General features: G+C 41.8%; 4 protein-coding genes, 1 long non-coding RNA gene and 1 pseudogene across 17 annotated transcripts in view; 4 read left to right on the forward strand and 2 right to left on the reverse strand.

The window, feature by feature from the left end:
* Positions 1-23906, forward strand: part of LOC120812996 (myelin-associated glycoprotein-like) — a 75583-nt pseudogene that overhangs the window by 46485 nt on the left and 5192 nt on the right. The window lies entirely within an intron of this gene.
* On the reverse strand, positions 2339-10697 carry LOC144389685 (sialic acid-binding Ig-like lectin 14). 2 transcript variants are annotated; one of them, XM_078095226.1, is made up of 9 exons: positions 10556-10697; positions 9988-10350; positions 5140-5430; positions 4623-4865; positions 4265-4525; positions 4076-4166; positions 3767-3859; positions 3573-3645; positions 2339-3499 (listed from the first exon to the last, which is right to left on the reverse strand). In XM_078095226.1, the coding sequence occupies exons 1-9, from the start codon at positions 10602-10604 to the stop codon at positions 3464-3466; spliced, it is 1500 nt and encodes a 499-aa protein (XP_077951352.1). In that variant the 5' UTR covers positions 10605-10697; the 3' UTR covers positions 2339-3463. The 2 variants fall into 2 exon arrangements, with proteins under 2 accessions (XP_077951352.1, XP_077951351.1); XM_078095225.1 differs by lacking the exon at positions 4623-4865.
* On the forward strand, positions 6110-9215 carry LOC120808306 (uncharacterized). 8 transcript variants are annotated; one of them, XR_005709941.2, is made up of 6 exons: positions 6110-6264; positions 7329-7358; positions 7485-7631; positions 7937-8065; positions 8258-8336; positions 8436-9215. XR_005709941.2 is itself a non-coding variant. In XM_078095244.1 (6 exons), coding segments are annotated over exons 2-6 (366 nt in total). In that variant the 5' UTR covers positions 6110-6264; positions 7329-7345; the 3' UTR covers positions 8438-9215. The 8 variants fall into 8 exon arrangements, 6 of the variants coding, with proteins under 6 accessions (XP_077951370.1, XP_077951372.1, XP_077951367.1 ...); XM_078095244.1 differs by having other exon boundaries at positions 7489-7631; XR_005709940.2 differs by having other exon boundaries at positions 6124-6264; positions 7485-7667.
* Positions 11680-23752, forward strand: LOC120811140 (retrovirus-related Pol polyprotein from transposon 297). 3 transcript variants are annotated; one of them, XR_013453831.1, is made up of 3 exons: positions 11680-11887; positions 12746-12804; positions 19370-19957. XR_013453831.1 is itself a non-coding variant. In XM_078095237.1 (3 exons), the coding sequence occupies exon 3, from the start codon at positions 21468-21470 to the stop codon at positions 22248-22250; it is 783 nt and encodes a 260-aa protein (XP_077951363.1). In that variant the 5' UTR covers positions 11680-11887; positions 12746-12804; positions 21466-21467; the 3' UTR covers positions 22251-23752. The 3 variants fall into 3 exon arrangements, 2 of the variants coding, with proteins under 2 accessions (XP_077951363.1, XP_077951364.1); XM_078095237.1 differs by lacking the exon at positions 19370-19957 and adding an exon at positions 21466-23752; XM_078095238.1 differs by lacking the exons at positions 11680-11887; positions 12746-12804; positions 19370-19957 and adding exons at positions 21307-21396; positions 21466-23752.
* On the reverse strand, positions 15841-18786 carry LOC120811152 (uncharacterized). 2 transcript variants are annotated; one of them, XR_013453836.1, is made up of 3 exons: positions 18647-18786; positions 16027-16093; positions 15841-15957 (listed from the first exon to the last, which is right to left on the reverse strand). It is a non-coding gene; the product is annotated as an uncharacterized LOC120811152 (long non-coding RNA). The 2 variants fall into 2 exon arrangements; XR_013453835.1 differs by lacking the exon at positions 18647-18786 and adding an exon at positions 18313-18450.
* LOC144382933 (uncharacterized) lies at positions 20269-22201 on the forward strand. The gene is made up of 3 exons (XM_078095236.1): positions 20269-21244; positions 21291-21304; positions 22110-22201. Exon 1 carries the CDS (start codon positions 20380-20382, stop codon positions 21220-21222), a length of 843 nt encoding a protein of 280 aa, XP_077951362.1. The 5' UTR covers positions 20269-20379; the 3' UTR covers positions 21223-21244; positions 21291-21304; positions 22110-22201.

A 23906-nucleotide genomic window follows, 5' to 3' on the forward strand; every position in this document is an offset into this window, starting at 1 on the left:
GGTGGGCGTGGAAGGCAGGACTCAAACGCAGAGTTTACGAAACACAAAAAGACTAATAGTCAAAAGCAAAAAGGCAACAATGGACAAGAGACACACATGACTTAAATTCACTGGGAAGGTGCAGGTGATTGGACACAGGTAGAAACAATCAGACAATCACATGGGATGACAGGACAAGGCAGGAAGTGAAGTTACCCAGGGACACGAGTGGCAGAAAACTACAAAATAAAACAGGACGTGAACCCAAACAGTGGCCGTGTCATGACTACACCTCTGACGTTTATAACAAACCAAACGTTTAAAAAAACGTTAAAAAATGAAAAGCGAGCTGACTTTACCAAGATGGCCGCCATGTGGACGTTCAACTTCATTGGCGTTGGATGCGGATGAGACATCTAGCCTTTAAATGTATCTGTTACGTCCCCTGTTGAGGTTGTCTAGGTCTAGGTGGCGTGGGGGAGGGACAAACACAGTTGGTTTGGTTTACTCAAACGGACGACAGTTTTACACACTTTATTATCAAACACTTCAATCTTAGTATGACGTTGTACTCTGAGTGGGGGAGGAAGGGACCTGTGGTTGAGCCAAACAAAAGATAATAATATAACAAAACTAGGCCTCACTACCCACCTCTAAACAGAACAAACAAATTGGCTATGCACGCATATCGAACCTTCTTTGGTCAAACAAAATACAGCGCAGGTGTCAGCAGGGGGACATTGTGGTTTCTGTAAATTATTGGTTTTGCATTTTAGCATGGCTTGTTTTATTACATTTTAGCGTGGCTTGTTTTATAACCTTTTAGCATGGCTTGTTTTTACATTTTAGCGTGGTTTGTTTTATTACATTTTTGCATGGTTTGTTTAATTACATTTTTTTACATATTAACCCACCTTTTAGTAAATTACATGCACCTGGAGGGACTAATCAATTACAGAGAGCCCTGGCCAACCACATTACACAATGAAAGGACCTCCCCTCTCCAATTAACACAGCTGCTATAAAGGCCCCAGAGAGGGGAGCCACAGGCAGGAGAAGCCACGGGAAATCGAGCGAGAGTGCGGCCAGACAACGGACGAGCAGGCAGGGTGCAACGGGGAGAGGAACGAAACGGACTGGACACCTCAACCAGGAAAGGAACGGAACCGGAAACAACAAGAAGAAAGGGCAAGACCGACCAGCAGCAGTGGCTGGTCGAATTCTTAAATCCTTTTAGTACCTTGTTCCAACTGGACTTTTAATATTGTAGTTATTTATGGGTTTTTAGTTAATAATAAAATCCTCCTTTTAAACCACGCTTTTAAGTCTTGTGATCCATGCTGTTCTTCCTCTGGTGAACAAGAACCTGTTTTATGGAGACCTAGACTCCGCAACTAGGTGCCGTTGCTGGTACCTTTTTATAAATGTAATCTTATTTTTTATTAGATTTTAATTCCCCCGCCTCACAAGGCTGACACAGGCATCAACCAATAACCTAGTGTTTCTAGACAAGACGTGACTACGTGAGAGTAGCAATATATAGGGTACCCCAGACTCACCTGGTCCTCAACCTCCCACCACAAACCTTCACAACACTAACTTTGTACATGTAGTGTCAGCCGGACATCCATTCAAACCTTCCCCCCATTCGTTTCGGTCTTCTTTTATTCTTGAGTCTCCCCTCAGTTGATCGACGGGCACAGGTGGAACCCAATCACCTTGCTTGAACGGGAGAGAGACACCGAGCCAAGAGAAATCCACCGGCAGGACGGGGGAAAGGTTGTCTTGCCCCAGCCTGACACGTAACAATATCTATGCCCTCCCATCATTACTTCCTTAACGCTGCACCTGTCACCTCGGCACCGGCGGACATCTCCGTCCCACCGGACTGCGAGTAAAGAGGAAAGAGGGTACGGGGCGAGCGTTGCTTAGAAAACCCGACGCACAGCAGTCCGCTTAAAAGTCAGCCTACGGGTTATTTTTCATAAAACTCTATAGTCAATTTAGAGAACTCTTTTCAATTGTCACTAATCCCGACCACCCGGAAAGTATTTCAATCTCCCAATAAATTCGATTTTATGTAGGGCTCAGAAATACCGAAGATAATTTTAGACTCCGCTAAAAGCGGATGATAGGACATCTTTTCGGTCCACACATCATATCACACGGGGAGGGACAGAGACGTCTTCAGGAACTCCGCTCCAGGCCGGGCAGGTCCCTCCCCATGTGTTATGAGGTGTGGACTGAGTGGGTGCGCGTGTCCGTAGTGGATTTACCTCAGTCGGACCCGGCGGCTCACCGGAGTCCGCTGGAGGTCGGTGAGCCTCAAGGAAGAAACTTTTCATAAAACTTCAAAGGCTCAGAGCGAACTCAATTTTATTTACTTCAGAACAAAAATTCTGATTTTAACAGAGGAAAAAGAATAATAAAAAGTTGAATAAAAAACAGGGATAAAGGGGTTGAGAACTAAGACAAAAACGGACAGTCCGGAGATCTTATTCTACAGCTTCTCTACCACCGTCCAGCAACAAGGTCGAACCACCTCACAAACCAACAACCCCAAACAACCTGCAGTTCTCCGGTCAAACTGCCCCTTTTATAATACCAGAAAGTCGGAGATTCAGGAAAGCCCCCAAAAAGCACGGAGAAGGGAAAACTCTGACATCATTCCTGACAAGTGTCCACCTGCACTTGGGCCGAACTTCTGTCACTTCTGTCTATTACATAACACAAACATATCTCAACACCAACATGTATATTTTGCGTTGTACAGTTTTAGATGACATGCACATAAAACATAAGAAAAACCTAGAACACCTGCACATATATAGGTGTGTCAATAAGGATGACTTTATACCTCTTATAATACCAAGGTTAATCCTAGGTAAATCTACAGGGCATCGCTTTTATATGTACTCCACAATATGGCTGATTATCTTATCAAAAAGTATTTGGTCGTACTTATAAGATCATAATACATAGGCACCTGGGATTTATGTGTCCCCTTTTCTTATCCTAAACCGTAAACAGTTCTTTGTCCCTAAAACGTCACATAACATTATCAATTTTGCATATCACGCTATCCTCTCCACACAGATTCTATGCTGTTAATGTTCTTAGATATCATCTTATCAGAAACCATTTCTACCGAAGAGGAAGTTACAAAGATGTTACTTGTGCAGCACATGTTATTTTGGGTGACTGCTACTGTTTAATACTGATGCGTTTTCACACATATTAGCAAGTAAACTTCGGGAGTCGTTTAATGATGATTTGTAACAACACAAATATGTTACTGATGATAAAATGAGCTTAACTGAAGAACTTTTAAAAACAACAACAGGAATGGTTTATGAATTCCGGACATAGGAAAATCTCACTTGACATACAGACAGAAGAGGGTTATAATATGTTGACAGCTTCCCAGCGCACATCATTTGGCAACAGACGGACTGCAACTGTTCCTCCAATGAATTCAACAAAGTTACATATTTGCGTAGATTGCGTCATCGCAGTCAGTCTGTAGGAAACAAAACGATATCTTACTCTTGCAAGAAAACAACTAACGAATGAATTAAAAAAAATTAACATACCTCAACGTTGCCATAGAGATGATCATTGTCAAAGATGTCATCAGAATGTACATCTTCATAACGCTTCTCTTTTCTGAGGGTAAAAGAAACCAACAAGTTTCTAATGAAGATTAAGGATTATTCTAGGTTATCTTTGTTGTGTCATTTTACATCATTAGCATTGTCTTGTTCAAACTAAAGTGAATGACAGAAACCTTTTAGTAGCAGAGCAGTGAGGGAGCGCCATGTCTTTGTCCGTCTTCTCAGGGACGATGTGACGTGTTTGTGCATTAGCAAATTTCCCCTTGCTGGGAGAATAAGGGTTTTTATTTTGGGAACAGTAAAATAAAACAGATAAAACATTTCATAACAACTGAAACCAAACAATGCGAACTGCGAAATCGAACTTGGAAGCTGACTTTCGGCAACCACTTGGTCAAAAGGATGAGCTTCTACTATGATGACACATTCGCTTTTCAAATTGGAATTATATATTCATAAAATATACTAGAGGGAAAACTTACCATTTTATAAAAACGCTGACAGCTATTAAAACCGTCACCAAAATCCCGGCTGCTGCGGAAGCAATGACAATATAGAGATTCTGCATCGTACCTGTCCAAACAGAAACAGTGGAGACATGTTTCTCTTCATCAATAGGAAATTGAGGTTTGTGTGACGCACTTCTAGAAATACATACAAATCTTCCTTACAGTTAACCGGTAAAGAGAGTGTTATGTTTGCATTGCCCAGCGTGTTGTTGGCCACACAGAGAACAACACGAGAAGATCCAAACTCTGCATGCAGAGTTCCGATGGTCACGGTGCCATGTTGTTCTACCTTCACTCTTGGCAGGACTCTGTCAGAAAGCACAAAATGGATCATACTGACGGGCTGGGACTCTGCAATGCACACACACTTCACCATATCTGCCTCTGAAGAGCAGGAGGAGGCCGTCTTGATCTCAGGCATATCTGTAAAAACAACAATATAATTTTATGAGGTATTAATATACATACATATATATTAAAGAAAACTCCTTTATCATTGTATTCTTTTGATTGTTTAAACACATTGAGCAGCACGGGGTTTGATTTTTTTCTCCTATGTCATTGATGGCAGTACAGAACAGGGCTCCTGTGTGTCTGGAGACATTTGGCAGCATGTAGGCATTTCCTTCATGCAGTATAGCACCGGTTTTATCGTGCCACTGATAGCTGGCAGGAGGGTGAGCATCACAAGAGCAGTTCAGTGGCACAGCTTCTCCCTCCATTACATCTGACTTGTGTTCAACGTTCACATTCACTGGTGCATCTGCATGTAAATTGCATTAGCATTGCATTAGCATTTTATTTTATTTTATTACTTGTGCTCTGCTATCTTGTTGTCTATTGTTTGTTTTATGTCTACTGTCACGCACCAACCGCTAAGACCAATTCCTTGTATGTTTGACATATTTTGGCAATACATTTTTCCTGATTCCTGAAATATACAATGAACTGCTCATGATGCCATGATGTAGTACATTTGGCAGTCTGTTAAAAAGTAAAGTCAATGCTCAGCTCTTGGAGTAAAAAGTCAAACTTACATTTTACTCTGAGGAGCTTTTCTGCTTTTTGGCTCTGCCCTCCCTTGTATGTCACGTTGCATCTTAAGAGCTTGTTGTGATCAGCTCTGGTAGGGAGGAAATGCAGAGTCGATGTCGCTGTCCACTGGCCATCGTCCAGCTGCCGTGGTTGGAAATGTTGTTTTCCGGGACGACTCCAGGTGAAGTCAGGTGGAGAAGTTGGGCAGGAGTGAGGAACAGAGCAGGACGCAACCACAGTTTGACCCTCCATTAAATCCTCCTTCACAGTGAAAGTGATGTCATTCAGTACACCTGTAACAACAACAAAGAGACTTCTTTTGTTATGTGGTTTTAACATAACGTATATAAACCTCAGAGCAAACATATGACTTGATTGACTTGAGACTTGATTGTTTTCACTAACCTCTGAAGTAGAACATGTAAGCCAATAACACGAGGAAAGAAATCAATGAATACTGTCCTGATTCACTGAATGGAACATGATAATTACCAAGAGACTTCTTTCAAAATGCTTAATCAACTGTACTGTTACAGAAGTGTGGTGACAGTTCACTGTAAACGGTGATGGGGGTAGTTGTGGCGCAGGGGTTAGAGAAGGTGTGCTGGGAAGGTGTGCTGGGAAGCACAAGGTTGGTGGTTCGATTCCAAGCTGCCCCATGTTCCATGTCGAAGTGTCCCTGAGCAAGACACCTAAGCCCTAATTGCTCCCCAGGCAAAATGTGAAAAAGCCATGGGTTTAAAGTGTAATGTAAGTCGCTTTGGATAAAAAGCGTCTGCTAAATGACCTGTACTGTACTAAACCCAGATTTTGTTTCTAATTAAACTTACGAGTGATCATTACTTATTCTTTTATGTTTAGTAAAAACCTGCTATCATTACTAAACAACATTAGTTGTTTGTACTAATTAGCTGAAAAATTCATTGCACTAATCATTTTTAGCACAGATAATTCGGTATGTTTACTTTTGGAAGAAAGGGGAGGGGCTAATTCAAAAAGCTACCTGGTCACGTGACCAGACCAACGTCTAACGTGCGTCCAAGGGGCTCTTCACCTGGCGGGACGAGCACAGGCATCGGCAGCAGACGGAATCCAAGAAAGCAACCTTACCACCTCGAAGTGGAATGGTTAGTATGTCAAATAACTATTGTAGCCTAGTTATCTTTGTGGGAATGTTTAATACCCAAAAGCTTGCAGATAATTTGACGCAGATTTTATTTCCGTCTAATGTTGTTGTTTGAACCTGTGCATGGTGTTAATACATGCTTATTGCTAAGACTAGCTAGCTAGCTACTCAAAAAGTGTTAGCTGAACTTAAAGTTAACTTAGTGTTAACAGTCTGAGGACGGCTCACATACCGTTAGTTTGTTCTACTGTATCATTTATTCAACCGCCATTTTACGCAATAGAAAAACGATTCAACCGCTGTCGGGGCAAATTACATCCGCTGTGGAGGTGTTTAGCTACACCCGAGCTACTTGCAGCCATTGATTCGCTGGTCGCTCTCTTTCCCCCCCTCACTCTACACACTGGCTGCGTGGCGTGTCTGTTTATAGTTAAACGGTTCGAGCTTACACACTGCCTGCTAGAAACAGGACCGACTGCTATTTCACGCCACACGCAAGCATTGGAAGCGTTTCCAGGCAAAATTTTATATGAAAAGATATATTAGTATATTTCATTTTGACATGAATACAAATTAATAAATGGCATGTTGATGTTCGAAAGTCTCGAGTTTATGACATAAATGCAGATATACAAATGTAATAAAAAAAAAGATGATTGATTTTCAAATATTGCACCTGTACAGAATGCAATATACTGTAGTGTATTTACCGTCAATACTGCCGACGTCGTCTTTGCTGTAATCAAATCAGTATATATTTATGTGTAACATGAAGTATACTGGTTGAGTGCAGTAAATCAATGGGAAACATGCATGTGTCCAGACACGGCTAGCAGCAGCAGCGCCGCGTCAGGCACGTTTCTGGTGTGAAAAGATAGAAAAATCCACGCAGCTGACACGCAACAGAAATGCCACGCCGGCAGTGTGTAACCGGCCTCACACACGCTTGTTTTCATGCCGGTTTTCTCTGTAACACAGGTGTTGTTTCGGTTTTATTACCTTATTGTATTTAACAGTGACATTGTTGTGCTGAGTTGTTGACCTAAACAGTTTCTTGTTTTACAGATTCTTGTGGTGTGAGGATGCTGTGGAAGTGTAAGTACTGTGAGTTTATCTGTGAGAAAAGGGGTTACCTTTTAAAACGTCGGTTAAAACACGGGAACTATGGTAGAACTGTCCCATTTCCCTGCTTACACCAACAATGTGTGTGCATTTGATCAGGCAGCCCTGGAGGGTGCCTGTAAAGACTTGGTTGATGAAATGCAGAAGAGAACACCAAACGGACCTCTTGTGAAACAGAAAATGGATCAGATGTTTGTTCTGAGAAGAAAAGAGGTAGTGGAGTCGGAACCTGCCATAAGCACGATGGTGAGACGCTGGCCTGCCCTTTTCACTCAAGATCAAGTATGTTTAAGAAAGAGAACATAACAAATAATTATCTTTCTATTATATAATGTGTCTAGATGTATATTTCTCTTGTCCTCTTTAAAGGAAACATTGGTATTTTTAATTTGGGGTATGATGTTTTTAATTTAAACATCAACATTTCAAATCGTATAAAAAGGACATTCATGGATGTTTTTCAGGACAGCACTACTTCGCAGATGGCTTAGCTGCCTTGTATAGTTCAGTTGATCTAAATTCAGATTTTTATTGTTCTCTGTATTTTTCAGGTCTTCATGGAGTGCAGCAGGATTGTGGGCAAGAACCTCAAGACGGAATTCTATGATAGCATTGACCGGCACAGTCCTCGTCTCCTCGAGTTATTTGGATCCAAGAGAGGGAATGTTGGACAGACCAATGTAAGTCCATCCACATTATGTACTTGGCATTGTTGTTCTTAGGTTAGGTATAAACATCATATCACAATGCTACTCTATTAGTTGCATAATTCTATCCAAACATTGCTCGGCCTGTTTAAGATTTCTTAGAGATCATTATTTGTTTTTCATTTGAGCTATCTAACTTGTTGTACTGTGTTTAATTCCCAAAAGACTACAGAGCCAACTGAGTGTCAGAGGGCTTCCTATCATCCTTGGGGACAACCCCACAGACTTCTTCAAAGCAGGCTTTGTAAGTAAGCTCTTGCTTTCTTATCATTTTTAATAAAAGTTTTTTTTCAAATGAGAAATATAATGTAATGAGTGGGCTCTTCTGTTTTTCTTTATTTAGGAATCGATGATGATTCTTTTCGTGACCCAGACATTGGGATACTTCTTATTGAGCGTAAAGGTGCTGTGCTCACATCTTCCCAGCATCTCAGTCCAGCCTCGTTGAAAAGCATCATTGAGGGAGAAGTCGTGATGGACAGCATTCAAGATCTGCCAATAGCAATGTGCATTCTGTTTGGACTCATGTATGCACTCCATCCTTACTACCCCAAGACTATGAAGCTCACATTTCAGTTCATCCAACAGGTATTGCTCTTGTTAGTTCACACTGACCTAAAGCCAAAGCTACAGACTTTGAAAAATCAGCTCGCAATGTAAAGAGATGTCAAGTCTACTTTAAGAAACTGTTGACTATTTTTTTTTTTTCTTACCTGTGGGGTAAACCTTCTTATTTTCTGTAAAACAGGTGGACAAACAGACGCATAAAACGCAGACACACACCCCGACACATACAACACCCACACACAACACCCACAAACAACACTGACACACCTAAACACACTTATATTTTGTGGGAAGCGTGCTAAAGGATGTGACTTGTGTGACAATTTAAACTGAGCGAAGTTGTAGCGGAAAGACATAGGACATTGTATAGATACATACATACATATTTCAGTTCTTCATCAGTCTATGTAGATGGAATTATATATTGTTCTGATATGATAGTATGTTGGTTCATGCTCTGGCCTCCCTTCATTGAGGCAGATGAAACGGATCCTTTTTGTGATTAGCTGTGTTTGGCCATTTTTATTAAAAGTAAAATGCATTGGAGCATTTACAGGTGTTTCTGTTTTTTTTATCCAATTTAATTGAAACAATGTTTAATAACATATTAAAAAACAATCAAAAGCAAATTAAATTAGAGGAAAATACAATAATTGTGTTAAATGATGAGTAGTAATAACAAGTCATAATAGCTAGTTTTATCTAATGATTTTGAGTACACACTACTAATAAATATAAATACTAAAGTTAAGGTTCCACGTTAATACAACTCAACATTTCTAGTTTCAGCTTGTGTAAAAACGCAAGGTTCCACGTTAATACAACGCAACATTTCTAGTTTTAGCTTGTGTAAAAACTTTCGGTTCCACGTTAATACAACTCAACATTTCTAGTTTCAGCTTGTGTAAAAACGTAAGGTTCCACGTTAATACAACTCAACATTTCTAGTTTCAGCTTGTGTAAAAACGTAAGGTTCCACGTTAATACAACTCAACATTTCTAGTTTCAGCTTGTGTAAAAACGCAAGGTTCCACGTTAATACAACTCAACATTTCTAGTTTCAGCTTGTGTAAAAACGTAAGGTTCCACGTTAATACAACTCAACATTTCTAGTTTCAGCTTGTGTAAAAACGTAAGGTTCCACGTTAATACAACTCAACATTTCTAGTTTTAGCTTGTGTAAAAACTTACAGTTCCACGTTAATACAACGCAACAGTTCTAGTTTCAGCTTGTGTAAAAACTAAAGTGGGATAGGGCAACGGGTTTCCACGCGATTTGCGAGTAAAGTCAACTAATTCGGGTTTACAGTGTTGATGTTATTACTTACTCATCATTGTAATGGATGTCTGCTCTGTGTAGGACCCGTTGGCGTAGCCTTTCATTTCAATCCTGAAAAAAAAAGGCCCGCTGTCACTTGATTTAAGGGGATCAATCTTTAGTGAACAGTTCTTCTGTCTCACGTCTCCCAGCAGCTCTGTTCGACCCTGAAACTCCTTGATCATTTTCGACTCGTCTGGGTGATAAATGATCGATGAACCACCAGCGATGATCCACATCCCCAAGAACGCAGTGATCCGATTGTTTGTATCTGGGTAGTTGAACGAGCAGGGGATGAACACACAGGATCCGGGGAGACCTTTAACTGAGGATGGCACCTTAACTTTCCAAGATGGATCTATAGTTTGAGTAACTGTTGTAGAGGAAAAAGGGATAAAAAGTAACCGAGATAAAGCAGAGAAGAGAAGGACTTACATAAAAATGCTAATCTATTTCAAAATCATAATCTTGATCCAGGGAAAATTATATTAAGACATAAAGATGACGTTTTAACTGCACCTTTAATGTGCAGTAAGATATGGTAGCTGGTTTTACAGTGTTGAGAATATGCCACATACCTCTAAAGCAAAGGCACACAAAAAGCATCGGCCACTTGACAGAATCCATCTCGCCGTCTGCGGGTCGGAGCTGTGGATGAAGTGACACATATTTCTAAGCTTGTCACGTGACAGTTTCACTTCCCTTAGTTTATTTTCGTCTCTTAATACAGCACACACTGCACTAGACAAATTTATATTTTAGTGTTTATTTTTAAGTTGGTGTTAGACAAATTGTCACACAACACCAGTGTAAAATCCTCAAAACAGGACATTTAATGTTTGCCAACAGGAGACAGTTGACACACATACAAGTCATGCCAAGCCTACTTGAAGGGTTTCCTCTTCGGAGCAGGAATAAATAGTTGTAAGATAAACTCTGGGCAAAACCCAAGTGCTGGTAGTCGACCTCGGATGTAGACGATCATCTTTGGCACCAAAAGATTAGAAACATCAACGCACAAACATCTTGACTATCAGATGACCCAGAACACAATGTGCCTCTATTAGGAAGAGCACAGACTCTATCATTTAAAAGTAACACATTATTCCAGTTTTTCCAACAGTTGGCCTTTTGCTCTTAACTAAGCTTGTATTACTTTTTCTTTTTAATAATATTATATTTTTTATAATATATAATATGAGAACCATATTTTTCAGGTTTTACTTTTAGTCATAAACCCATCATCAATTGTTTCAGATTAACCTTTAACATTTTCTAAATCTTATATTTGTTCTGCATTTGTTACCAGAACCCTTGACCTTGTCACAAAGTTTGCCATCCTGCTGCTCACATTTCTTTCTTTGGATATTTGATTCGGTAAAAAAGTTCACACGGTCGTTTCACTCGCACTTGTCCTTTAGTTTGACGACACCTAACGTCGTATTGTTGCGTCGGCTGTAGTTTTTCAATAAAAAGTAATTTTCTTTACTTAGAAAGCAATAGAATACCGATGCAAAGCTATGATTGTATTCATTGGAATGTAATCAACTAAAATGCATTCATGTAATGCTTGATGCCTCCTTGTAGCGAGGAGTTGCTACTGATTTATTGACGACCGCCACAGACTTACCATTGCTTGCCACTGCCACAAGGGGGATCTCTTCTTCTTATTTTGGTTTTATGGCAGTTGACGTCCATGTTTTTGGTGCATAACTGCCAAAGGAGGATCACTGCCCTGCTGCACTTATATTGACCGAGAGACATTTGAAATCAAGAGTACATGCATCATTCGGTTTATTTGTTGGAAAGCTGCTTCAGCATTCACGTTGACCAGAGGAATCTGCTCTGTGCACTCTGACTCTCTTTACACAAAGAATCCTCGAGGATGAGGGAGATGAAGCTGACTTCAGGTATACTATCCCAACTCAGTGACTCAGACCCACATCTTGTTACAGAATCTAAAAATTAAGTTTCAATGATTCAGAAAATTGGTCTACAAACACAGAATTGTTGTTGAACACAGAAATGTTGTTTCTGAACTTTTAATTCCATAGTTTATTTCCCTGAAATATATATTTTATTTCTGTATTGTTTTTAATTAGCAAAAGTGTTTTTATATGTATAGTGTTATATTTATAATAAATACAAATTAATAAAATAATGTGTTTGTCCTTGTTAAGGGATGTTAACATGACAACTGTGACTAAGTATGTAACTTGTAAGTTTCCAGCGAGCAATTTATCCGTTGAAACAACGTTTAAAAGATGTCTATGGCCGGACGTTGAAAACACGTTGCAAAATGGTTAAAAAGTGAAAGTCTGAACGTCTATTCGTAGACGTTGAAAAGACGTTCGCGTATAGACCCGTTTTCAATGTGATTTATAATATAAACTTACAAATGTGGACGTAGTTTCTTTTTAAACCTTCAAAATAATAATATAGCATACAAGAGAAGACGAAATATGACCGTATTAAAAAATCACGTTGAAATGTGGTCTAAACATAGACGTCTTTTCTACGTCTACGAATAGACGTTGAAACAACTTTCACTTTTAAACCATTTTGCAACGTCTTTTCAACCAAAATATGCTCACTGGGTATTTTCATTAAATCTGTTTTATTAATTTCAGCATCTCCCATTTCTGTATTTTCAACAATTCTTTAATAAAAGATTTAATTAAGTTCAGCTTTTCTTATTTCTCTATTTAACATTTTTTTCAAATTCAATTCAGCTTTTAGCTTTCAGCATTGCAACGCATTTTTTGCAGGTGTGAGGATGCTAAGACCGAGTGAATCCTGGAATTAGGAGGAAGGAAAGCGAGACGAGGTAAAAATATATATATATTTTTTATTTGTAAAAAGGAAGGTCCCTGGCACACGTCTCATTAAACAGATAATCAACAAAACAAAACCTAATTCATTAACTGAATCAACTCAACATAACCTCATCTACCAGGTTCCCTCAGCTACACAAATGTTCCATTTTCCCCCAACAGTCAATGTCCTCCACCTTTGTAGTACACAACAGTTACTATTTTGTATCTCTTGAGAATAAGGGAGTCTTTGCCCCCGCCCGGATGTTTTATGTCCCTGCTGTGGAAGAGCATAGACTCTCTGTCGTATTAAAGTAGAACATGATTGCAGTATAGTGCTACTAGTTAAAAGGAAAAATTAAATAATGTTCAACTAAGCTAATTGAATGATTGCATAAAACCCAAACATAAAAGGTAGAATGTCAAATGGATCACTTGTATGTGTTGAATACCATAAAAGAAAAAAATTGTCACTTATCGCAACTTCTAACTAATAAATCATTGTTTCATAATCCAGTTTTAGAATTGTATTCAAATAAGACCATTGCCTCGACAAAATCGGTCAGGGGATCCAGATGATTCCCCCCCAGCATGCCGCAGTTTCCTCAATTCTCATCGACCTGATGAGAATTCGGTTCAAATTGGTTATTCATAGCAGCACCCACCCGACGCTGCTGTAGTCCAACTATTAGAGGCACCCACACACTGTGATGGTCGTCTTCAACAAAAACACGTTACTCCACCCTATTGTTCTGGCGGTGAATTGCTCTGCAACACACGCAAGCCTTTTTGAACCATGAGTTGAAACGAGTTCGTCGGCACAACGGTGCGTAAAGACGCAGATGCAGAAGCATGCGCCAGCTTTAGCAGACCAATCGCAGACTTGTGCGCTGCGGGAGACTTGCGTCGCTTGAGCCTAGAAAAATGGGTCGATGCACGCAAGCACGCAAGGAGGTGTAAAAAGGCACGCAAGCGGCTCTTGCGTCTGCGTTTCCTTGCGTCGCTCTGAAAACGCAGAAGCATGAACTATGCTTCAGGCGAAACGGCTTCAGTCTCAGAAAAACCTGTCATCCTCAGACAAAACTCCCGTCAAACCTCCAGTCAGATCTGAGGATGTCCTAAAATGCATACTGCGGAGATGTTCACGTTTTCCTTTATTGAATACGTTTCAACCTTTCAATCCAAGATATCCTTTGTCCAGAGTGTATTCATTTTGAACACATCAGTTACAATTTTGTGTCTCTTGAAGAATAAGGAAGTCTTTCCCCCGCCCGGGTGTTTTATGTCGCCATGAGATGAACCTGGTTAATTCAATGATAGATGTCGAGATTTTCTCACCTGCGGATATTGGTGTTTTATTTCTGGTCCTTTGGTTCATTGTAAGGCCGTCCTACCAGGTTGACACTGTGTTCGGGTCTTTTAAGAGGTTTTAAATTAGATTTGTTTGAAGAGCCTACGGGCCAGCGTCCACCCAGCTTCACTGCATCACATGACAACCAAGGCTTATTTAAATATGATTGTCTTATTAAAATGAAAAAACATTAAATGAAAAAGGTTTGTGTGTGAAGAAAGATGCCACCCTTGAATTTCAGTATGAATATGGATAAACCAACACAGCATTTAGCAATAAAAATAACTTTTTTTTATTATTGTTTATATATTTTTGATCACATCAGATCATACAATGTTCCAGGGCACTTATGAGGTTTCAATTAAGGAATTAAACAAAGAAAATCAACAGGCAATAATTATAGTTCACCATCTGTTAACTGTTAGAAGTCTATCTCTTTCGACATATATTTCTTTATTTTATATAATATGCTAAATATATGCTAAATAAAGGCCAATTTTCAGATTCTATGCTGTTACTGTTCTTACAAGTCATATCAGAAACCATTTCTACAAAAGAGGAAGTTTCAAAAATGTATCTTGTGCAGCACATGTTATTTTGGGCTACGGTTTAATAGTCAGGCGTTTTCACACTAAGAGCCTACGGGCCAACGTCCACCTCGCTTCACTACATCACGTGCCCAATTATTTCAATATCATTTATTGTGTCTTATTAAAATGAAATACCATTAAAAGATGTTTGATTGTGTGAGAGCAGAAGGGATGAAGAAAGACGCCACCCTTGAATTATAGTGTAAATATGTATAAACCATCCATCCATCCATCTATTGTCAGACCGCTTATCCTGCACACAGGGTCGCGGGGGGGCTGGAGTCCATCCCAGCCAACTTCGGGCGATAGACAGGGTACACCCTGGATTGGTCGCCAGCCAATCGCAGGGCAACACAGAGACACACAACCATTCACACTCACACTCACACAACTACGGGCAATTTAGAGTCCCCAATTAACCTGATCCCCAGAGCATGTCTTTGGACTGTGGGAGGAAGCCGGAGAACCCGGAGAGAACCCACGCAGACACGGGGAGAACATGCAGACACCACACAGAAAGGGGGCAAAATTCTCACAATAACTCAAATAAATGCCCCGTCAGAAATCAAAACACATTTGGGGGAATTGATGACAGAGAGAAATTGTTATTCTTAAATATTGATGAATGAAGAAACAATTGTGCTCCAGCAGAAGGGGAGCTTTTCTTATCTTGGACAAAAGGGCAGGTGCTTGAGCACCACTAGGAGTCTATCTGTGTACGTGCCTGTACAGCGGATAAAAAAAAAAAAAGGAACAGGCAATATTTATAGTTCTTCACCGTGTTAACTGTTTTTCCGATTCTATGGCGTTAATGTTCTCGGAAATCATCTTATCAGAAACCATTTCTACAAAACAGGAAGTTTAGAGACCTAACTTGTTATTTTGGGTGACTGCTGCTGTTTAATAGCGATGCGTTTTCCCACATATGAGCAAGTAAAATTCGGCAGTCGTTTTATGGTGATTTGTCACAACACAAATACGTTACTGATGATAGAACAAGCTGTCAGGGGGTTATTAAGTTATTTTTTAAATGCACAACTTTAAAAAACATGAATATTTTATGAATGACTGGGAAAGAAAAATCTCACTTGGCATACAGACAGAAGAGAGTTATTATATGTTTACAGCTTCCCGTTGGTAGCAGATGGTAACGGAGGGACTGCTCTGTTCCTCCAATGAATTTAACAAAGTTACATATTTGTGTAGATTGTGTCATCGCAGTCAGTCTGTAGGAAACAAATTGAACCTTCACTCTTGCAAGGAAACAATGAATGAATGAAAAAAAATGAACATACCTCTATGTTGTCATAGACATGATCATTGTCATGGATGTCAGCAGAATCTTCATAACCCTTCTCTTCTCTGAGGGTAAAGAAAACAAACAAGTGTTTCATGAACATTAAGGATTATTCAAGTTATGTTTGTTGTGTCATTTTACATGATTACTATTGTATGAAATAACTTAAGCAAAAAGCGATTTATTCGCTTCGCTCGTTTTTCTTTTTCGCGTCCCACGCGACACGTCTTTCACCGCGCCCATTTAAAATTTGCCTCATTCGCGACCAGACGTGTTTGTGCATTGACTTTACATGGAATCTACTCGCGCAAATAATTCGCTTCGCTTTTGGTGTGAATGCAGCTTAACACTTTGTACATTTGTTTCATAAACATTACGGCTGTCACAGTTTGCAGGGTGCTCCTGCCCAGACTAACTCTGCGGATGTGGTGCTAGTTGATTAACTAGGTCAACAGTAGCACTGCGTACAATTTGTTTTTATTGACGTTACAGCTTCACACTTAGCACGGTGCTCTCCCCCAGACTAACTAGTGTGGTGCTTGGTTATAGTGTCATCGCTCCGTCCTCACTGCTAGGAATGTCTTTTGGCCTGCTGTCTGCCCTCAAGCTAACTCAGAAGCCCGCATTTGCTAGTGGCCATGTTTAGCTCTCCAGGCTATAGGACCTGTATAGCTCCTTCACCCTAAAGGCTGATGACACTGCAGGGTGGTGAACCTTATCGGCGACTACCTTTTCAACGTGATGCTTGCCCTCTCAGCTTCGCTATAGCAAGCTACCTTTTGGCACTTCCGCCACCGGTCATAGGGATATTTCACTGCAGGTGGTTGCCCACATATCGAGGGAACTTGGACGTCTGATGTCCACCCTGCTCCAGACTCGCGGCTGGGTTTGGCTGACGCAATCATTCCTGTCAGAGACATATAGGAGAATCTTCTGTAATGTCCCTATGGAAGCTGAGGAGCTGTTTGTGTCAGCTGCTAAACCAGGCCCTTCAGTGGGGCGTCTGGTAGATAGCCAGGGCAGACCGTAGTTCTGTTTCTTCACAGGAACATACCAGCATAGCTATGGGGTTCCCACCACAGGCAACCGCCGAACTTGGGGCCTAACCGCTGCCAAAAGCCTCCAGAAGCAGGGTGGCCAAGAAATAAGGTCTCCGGGCCAGTCTTTGGTTATTCCTTCCAGCAGCAGATTGCCTACTGGGCAGTTCATGCATCAGACCCCTGGGTGGTCTTTACCCTATCCCAAGGTATAAGCATCAATTCCGATGCCGCCCTCAGCCGGGTCGCAATGACCAACATCACTGTACCGGCACAAATCCCTAGCCCTGAGCCAGGAGTTAGTCTGTCAACCTACTCTCATGTTCCACGGTGTGTCACCACAGGCAGTCTCTATATTTACTGCCTGGCATTCATTCGGACCCTCTTCACGGGTGCATACAGGATGTCTTACTGCCGCCCTTTCCTCCCGTAACTGCAGGGCGAAAGACACATCTGTAACTGTATTCGCTGCACAACTTACACCCCCCGTCGGCTGTAGCTTCACCCGACAACATCTCAGTTTGAAGCTCACAATAACATTACAAAGAAGCAGACGCGAGAGGACTTAATACTATCATCAATGTCCGAGCGTGTTATAACAAGCTTGCTAACATTGCTAGCGGCTAAACTTACTTTGTTTATGACAAACTAACAAGTCAACAATTTTCCAAACACAGTCAAACAACAAGCAAGCAAGCAAAGTGGAGAGAGAAAAATGTTTCCCTTTTATGTCAGGGTCAGGGTTAGTCTCGTCAGAGTGTACACTCGTCATGAATGGTGACGGTGTAGTGAATTTTTTTGTCATAGTCAACCCTGAAGCCCCTTCAGAATATACATATCGCCTACTCATTTTTTGATTTGTAAAATGTTTTTCTTGAATTACTGAATGAGTAGTCTACTAAAAACGTCAATGCTTTCCCTTCCACAATTACTCTTGTTGTTGGCATGTCTTTGTATGAATCTGATGTAAACATAGCATACATGTGTGATGGTGGTCTTTGTGTATTCTGTTACTGCTCCAAATGAGAAATATTGTTGAGCAAGACAGCATGTTGTTCTGCAGTGTGCGTGCAAGGAAGCCGATCTTCATTGCAGCATTGTGTCTGTATGTGTGTTTGTTTCACTTCCCCGTTTTGGAGAGGAAGCAGTCGGTCCTCCGTCACACATACAGCTCTCCTTCCCCTATGTCAGTAGGAGTCTGAAGTCTGAAGTCAGTCGTCAGTCTGAAGTGCCGAACTGTTGACCACCTTTGTCAGTCCTGGATTAACGCTGTTGTCCATGTGCCTGATGTGCCTGGTTGGAACGGTTGGGGCATTCGTCGGGTTGCGCCTCTCGTGGGGCCCCTCCTTGGAAGCGCCTTCTCCTAACATGATGCATTCCCCATCTTCATCCTCTGTGTTAGCCCGTCCCATTAGAATTGCGGGGTGGGTGGGGATTCTGGCCTTCTTTCGCACAGAGAGTCATTTGTTGGACGGCTTAGAGCATTGCAAGCTGGGCATTCTCCCCAGTCTGCTTGCTGCGTTTGTCGTGAAACATTTGATTTTCAATATGCATTTTGTAATTGTGTCGTGCATGTTTTACCACTTCTGTGAGCCTTGCATCTTCCAGACCCACAAGAGTGCTCAGTGGCAGACGTCTGGCCGAAACCCGTACATGAAGGCATTCTTGAGATGAGTTTCCCACACGGTCATGTTGGTTATGTATGTGGGCTCTTCGAGGCCACTGTGAATCTGAAAAGCAGCCACAAGATGCTAATAGTAAGATGTTACATCTTTGGTCGTACCTTGTTTTGTGCTGTTGATGAGGGCCATGTTTACTGATGCCAGAAAGGTGTATATATTGTACACAATTAAGATTTAACTTCAAACCAAATACATCAAAGTCAATCACCATAATTAACGAAGTTTCCAATAATTTGAATATGCTTTGTGTGTTTGTGAGTGAAGAAATTTCTGTCTGATTAATTGAGCGACGGATGATCACAAACTGATTGCAGGAACCATTCATCAGCTGTGATTAACTTGGTTGTTACTGCCGTGTTCATCCTCATTCAGAGGTATACTGTTAATTGTTCCTTTGATGAGATCACGGCGCCAATCTGCCCTCTAAGATTCTCTTTAAAATGGAGGTGTCCGACCACTTCTCATTTGATGTTTGGGCAGCAAACACACCAGAGGAGAGGAAGGTCAACTGTTTTACTTAACAGGTATAAAGACAATGTGTTGATTCGACAGTTTGGCATTCCATATATTGCAAGTCACGTATGATCTTTATTTTGTATATTTTTGTTTTTTTTATTTACAGAGCTGAAGATCGCTATAACTGCTATGGCTTCATCTGCCAGTGAAGTTAGGAACCCTACTCCGAGCATTCCCCTCACACCTGAAACCCATCCGGGTATGACGACCTGAGGGCCTTCATAAGGGTGGGAGACACACCATTGAGAGAAAGACGAGCTGCAGGTTGGGCCCGATGCAGAAGGCCAGACCAATACAGGACGATTCCTGGAGACCGGAGGGACTGAGAGTTTTACCGGCGAAGATCGACCGAAGCCTAAGTTACACGTTTTTGACTACTGATTTTGTCACGGTGTGGTTCTCTTCATGTTATATTTTGTAGTTTTCTGCCACTTGTGTCCCCGGGTAACTTCACTTCCTGCCTTGTCCCGTCATCCCCTGTGATTGTCTTAATAGTTTCCACCTGTGTCCAATCACCTGCACCTCCCTTGTGTATTTAAGCCGTGTGTCTCCTGTGTCACTTGTCGAGTCATCGTCGTTTGCCACGCATGTCCTTGTCTTTTGTCTTGGATGTCCGTAGTTCATGCCTGTGTGTTTTTGCCCCTTGGCCTTTTGATTTTTGACCTTTGACTATTAAAGTCCCTTTTGTTTTGAACTCTGCGTCTTGAGTCCTGCCTCCACCCTCACCCCCTGACAGATTTCTTTTAAACCGAAGGACGTGAATTAAACCTTTTGTTTATATTTTGAACCTGGTGTCCTCGCACTACTTGAACTACCCCGGTGAGAGCGGCGCTGGCTCTCATGACATCACATTTGGTGGAGGATGCAGGTCTTGTTCAAGCGGAATTAGTGCATGTCAGAGGAGGACACCGAAAGTTTGATTCAACACTTTTCCAGATTAACCGTGGGCCCCCCACCTAACCAAATGGAAGACATATTGAAAACCCTTATTACTGCCCAGCAAGCCCAGATGTAAACATATTTGGCTCTTGGAAGAAGAGAAGAAAGCCAACCTTCTGAAGGCAGAGGAATTACAACTGCAGAAACCGATGGCCGACCGGAATGTACGCCCAATAAATGCAAGTAACTATTTATCCAAGATGGGTGCCACGGACGGGAGTCACTGAATGCTGTTCCGGATCTGACCAGGCAACTGACTACGACGTCCTGAAGACTGAGATCTGGAGCAGGAATGGCATCACCAAGTTTGGTATGGCCCAGCTCTTCCACAGCTGGACCTTCCAACCCGATCAACCTCCTCGTGCGCAGATGCTCGAGCTTGTCCGGATCACGCGGAAATGGCTGGAACCACGGAGGAATACGGCGCCTACAGTAGCAGAGGCTGTGGTGGTGGATAGATACTTGTGGGCCCTGCCTTATGAGGCGAAGCGGTTCCTCAGTCAACAGGCCTTGACCACGGCCGATCTAACTGTGGAAGCGGTGGAAAAATATCAAGCCACAACCGAGATGCTTTGGGACTCCAGAAAAGAATCCAGGAGCGCGGCCCTACCACGGACTGAAGGAACCCATCCCAAGGTTACCAACCAAGCCTCTTCAGGAGCCCCAGGGGGAGCCAGAAACCTGCTGGGTCCAAAGACAATACACCAGGAAAGGGAAACCCGACAGTGTTACCGGTGTGGGGGAGTGGGACACCTCTCCTGGCAGTGTGGGACGCAGGCGGACAAGCCTATGCCCACGGCTGAGTCATCCAGCTCACCACCCGTCCCCCGGTTTGCCTCACTCATAGGACTTATAGATTCCCCCCCAGATCGACCTCCCACCTGCCCGGTGACTGTGAATCACCAGGACGTGGAGGCTTTGCTAGATTCGGGCAGCCGGGCTACCCTGGTGCCAAAGGACCTGGTAGGTCCATGTGATTTGACCCCAGGAAAGTCCTTCCTGTGGCCATTGAGACACTAGGGACTACCCCATCGTAGAACTCCCGATAACCACTACCCGGGGGACCATACTCACTGAGGCAGGGGTGGTTGATTCCTTGCCTGTTCCCATCCTAATTGGATGAGACTTCCCAGCCTTCCGCCTACTGTGGAGGGAGACTCGGGAGCAGCTAGGCCGAGGTCCTCAAACTGAGAGGTAAAACTCATCCTAAAAACATTCATGTGAAACCCTCAGAATTACGCTTTCCGACCTGTGCTCTTGCAGGAATGACCGGTGCCCAGGCTGACACCGGGGCGGGTCCGGACACGGGAGAAGAGAACATGGCCCAGGAAAATCCTCTGATCTCGAGCGAGGAAGACGTCCCAGGCATTAACGGAATTTCCCCTCTCACAGGCCAGTACGGTACAGCCCAGTTACAGGATCCCACTCTGACAAATGCCCTAAGAAATGTGCAGGTGTTAGAGGGAGTAGTGCTAGGGGATCGGACAAAGAGATCGAGAATTTCTGTCGCAGTTGCCCAGAATGTCAGCAGGTGGCGCCGAAGCCCACATATAGAAATCCACTTATCCCCTTACCAATTATCGTACCGGGTGCCGGAGGCTCATAAGGGGGCTATTCAGGAGGAGGTTAGGAAGATGTTGGAGCTGGGAGTGATCGAGGAACCCCAAAGTGCCTGGGCAAGTCCCATTGTGCTGGTTCCCAAACCGGACGGGTCCATACGGTTTAGTAACGATATTCGGAAATTGAACGAAGTATCTGAATTTGACGCCTACCCAATGCCTCGTGTCGATGATCTGGTAGACTCTTTAGGATATTATCGCTTTGTAACCACGCTCGACCTCACAAAAGGCTACTGGCAGGTGCCCCTGACCCCGGCGTCTAAGGAGAAGACTGCCTTTGCCACACAGGAGGGGCTCTACCAGTATACCCGGCTCCCCTTTGGTCTCCACGGAGCACAGGCCACGTTCCAGCGCTTGATGGACCGGGTCCTTGCTCCCCAAAAGAGGTACGCGGCCGCATATTTGGACCTCCTATTTAAACCTTTATAGGGTAATCGTTTCCTCATAACACCCACAGTGAACATCAGAAGTGAAGTTAGCAGTCTCCAAAATTATGACATGCGGAACAAGAAGATGCGTTTGTTTACTTGGTATTTCAGGCATTCTTCTTTTAACCACAAGCTGTTGTCTATCTTGATAACCGTTAATCTTACCGATGACACATTCAGAACATCACAGAAATATTTTGTTTATTTTTGTAGTTCTGCTTTCGGTGAAGAGGCAGAACAAACTAACGTTTGTGCGACTCGCTGCAGATTCAACCACCAGTAGACAGACATGCTATTTGTCTTCAGTTGATTTATTGAGAAGAATATGTTCTTAATTGTTTTTCCGACTGTTAACGAAATGTATGGTTTAATATTTTTAAGGACTTGAATACAATGCCACAGATATTTTTTTTTTTCTCTTGCTTAATCCAGCGTGAGCTGTGTTATTGTTGAGGAGAACCAGACTGGTTTTCTATTTTAGTGTGTTTCCTGTTGTCGTTGTACCCCCAACCTTCTATTACTTCAGCTACTCATAAACAATATTGATGCACCACCATCTGGCCGACTCAACTGAATTACTGCTTGACTGAATAGTTTATAGAATTGTCACATCTACAAAATGACTAAGCAGTAACCCTGAAACCACATCAAAAAGTATTCCTAAACATTTATAACTTCATCTAAAGTGTGATTGATTTATTGTTGTCAGAATCTTACTTGAACATTTGTCTTGTTGATAATGTGGTGGAAGTTTGACTGAACAAAAGGAGAAATTTGTCTTTGTATATTTGATAGACTTCTGCAGAAGGACCGAACGCAACAGTTTACAATCAAGCAACATTCCCGGAATCTGTACAGAGGGCTTCCTGAGTTTTTATATGCATAAAGACAATGAATCAATACCGACATGTACAGAAAAGGGTTTGCCAGTCTGGGAGTTTACAAGTAAAATGCACACTGTTAGTTTATGGAAAAGCTGGAACTCAGTACAATTAGTCAATAAGTGTCTTCGGCAAAGCAGGAAGTCAAATGTCCCTCAGTCGAACATGAGTCATATGACAGCAGTTCAGTGATCATTTTTCCTCTACAGATGGCAGTTTGTGTATGAAGTTTAAAAAAATTGGTGAAAATACAGAAAGGGAGAAGCGGAAAGGAATATCTCAGTAACAAACCCAAAAATGAAACATTATCAGTGATAGCGAAACAATATTAAAAAGCTGTTTAAATAAAATGGTTTAGACTTTTGTTCACATTTTAAAGTTCAAATGGAGCCTGTAGCTGAAAGATTGACTAAGGAGAAGGATTTGAAAGTTGAGAAAATTTAAGAATAAACTCTGTTGGAAAACCATGTTAAAAAAGTTTAAGACTTTATATACATTTAAGTATAGAGCTGAGAAGTCATAGCTGCAAAATACTAACGTCGTTGAATATTTTAATATTTGATATTTTAATAGCTGAAAATATGTTGAAAGATAGGACACGGACGAAATAGAATAATAAAAAGGAGTTGAATAAAGATTGGAAGAGGAATACTTAGAATGCTGCATACCATTCCAACAATAAAAAGGAGAAGTTGAGTAAAGATTAGAAGAACAATACTTGCTGAAGCCGCATTCCAAGTATGATCTTTTAATCAGTGTGTACACCTAAAACAAAG

This window comes from Gasterosteus aculeatus, chromosome 20 (genome assembly GCF_964276395.1).
Source record: "Gasterosteus aculeatus chromosome 20, fGasAcu3.hap1.1, whole genome shotgun sequence".
Classification (NCBI taxonomy): domain Eukaryota; kingdom Metazoa; phylum Chordata; class Actinopteri; order Perciformes; family Gasterosteidae; genus Gasterosteus; species Gasterosteus aculeatus.

Coding starts and splice junctions, on each gene's coding strand:
- LOC120808306 (XM_078095241.1), top strand. Junction 7,668..7,936: donor CCCTTTTCACTCAAGATCAA/GTATGTTTAAGA, acceptor TGTATTTTTCAG/GTCTTCATGGAGTGCAGCAG. Junction 8,066..8,435: donor GGAATGTTGGACAGACCAAT/GTAAGTCCATCC, acceptor TTCTTTATTTAG/GAATCGATGATGATTCTTTT.
- LOC144389685 (XM_078095226.1), bottom strand. CDS start 10,604: ATGGATTCTGTCAAGTGGCCGATGCTTTTTGTGTGCCTTTGCTTTAGA. Junction 3,860..4,075: donor GTCAGCGTTTTTATAAAATG/GTAAGTTTTCCC, acceptor TTATTCTCCCAG/CAAGGGGAAATTTGCTAATG. Junction 3,646..3,766: donor CACTGCTCTGCTACTAAAAG/GTTTCTGTCATT, acceptor TTTTACCCTCAG/AAAAGAGAAGCGTTATGAAG.
- LOC144382933 (XM_078095236.1), top strand. CDS start 20,380: ATGCAAGTAACTATTTATCCAAGATGGGTGCCACGGACGGGAGTCACT.
- LOC120811140 (XM_078095237.1), top strand. CDS start 21,468: ATGACCGGTGCCCAGGCTGACACCGGGGCGGGTCCGGACACGGGAGAA.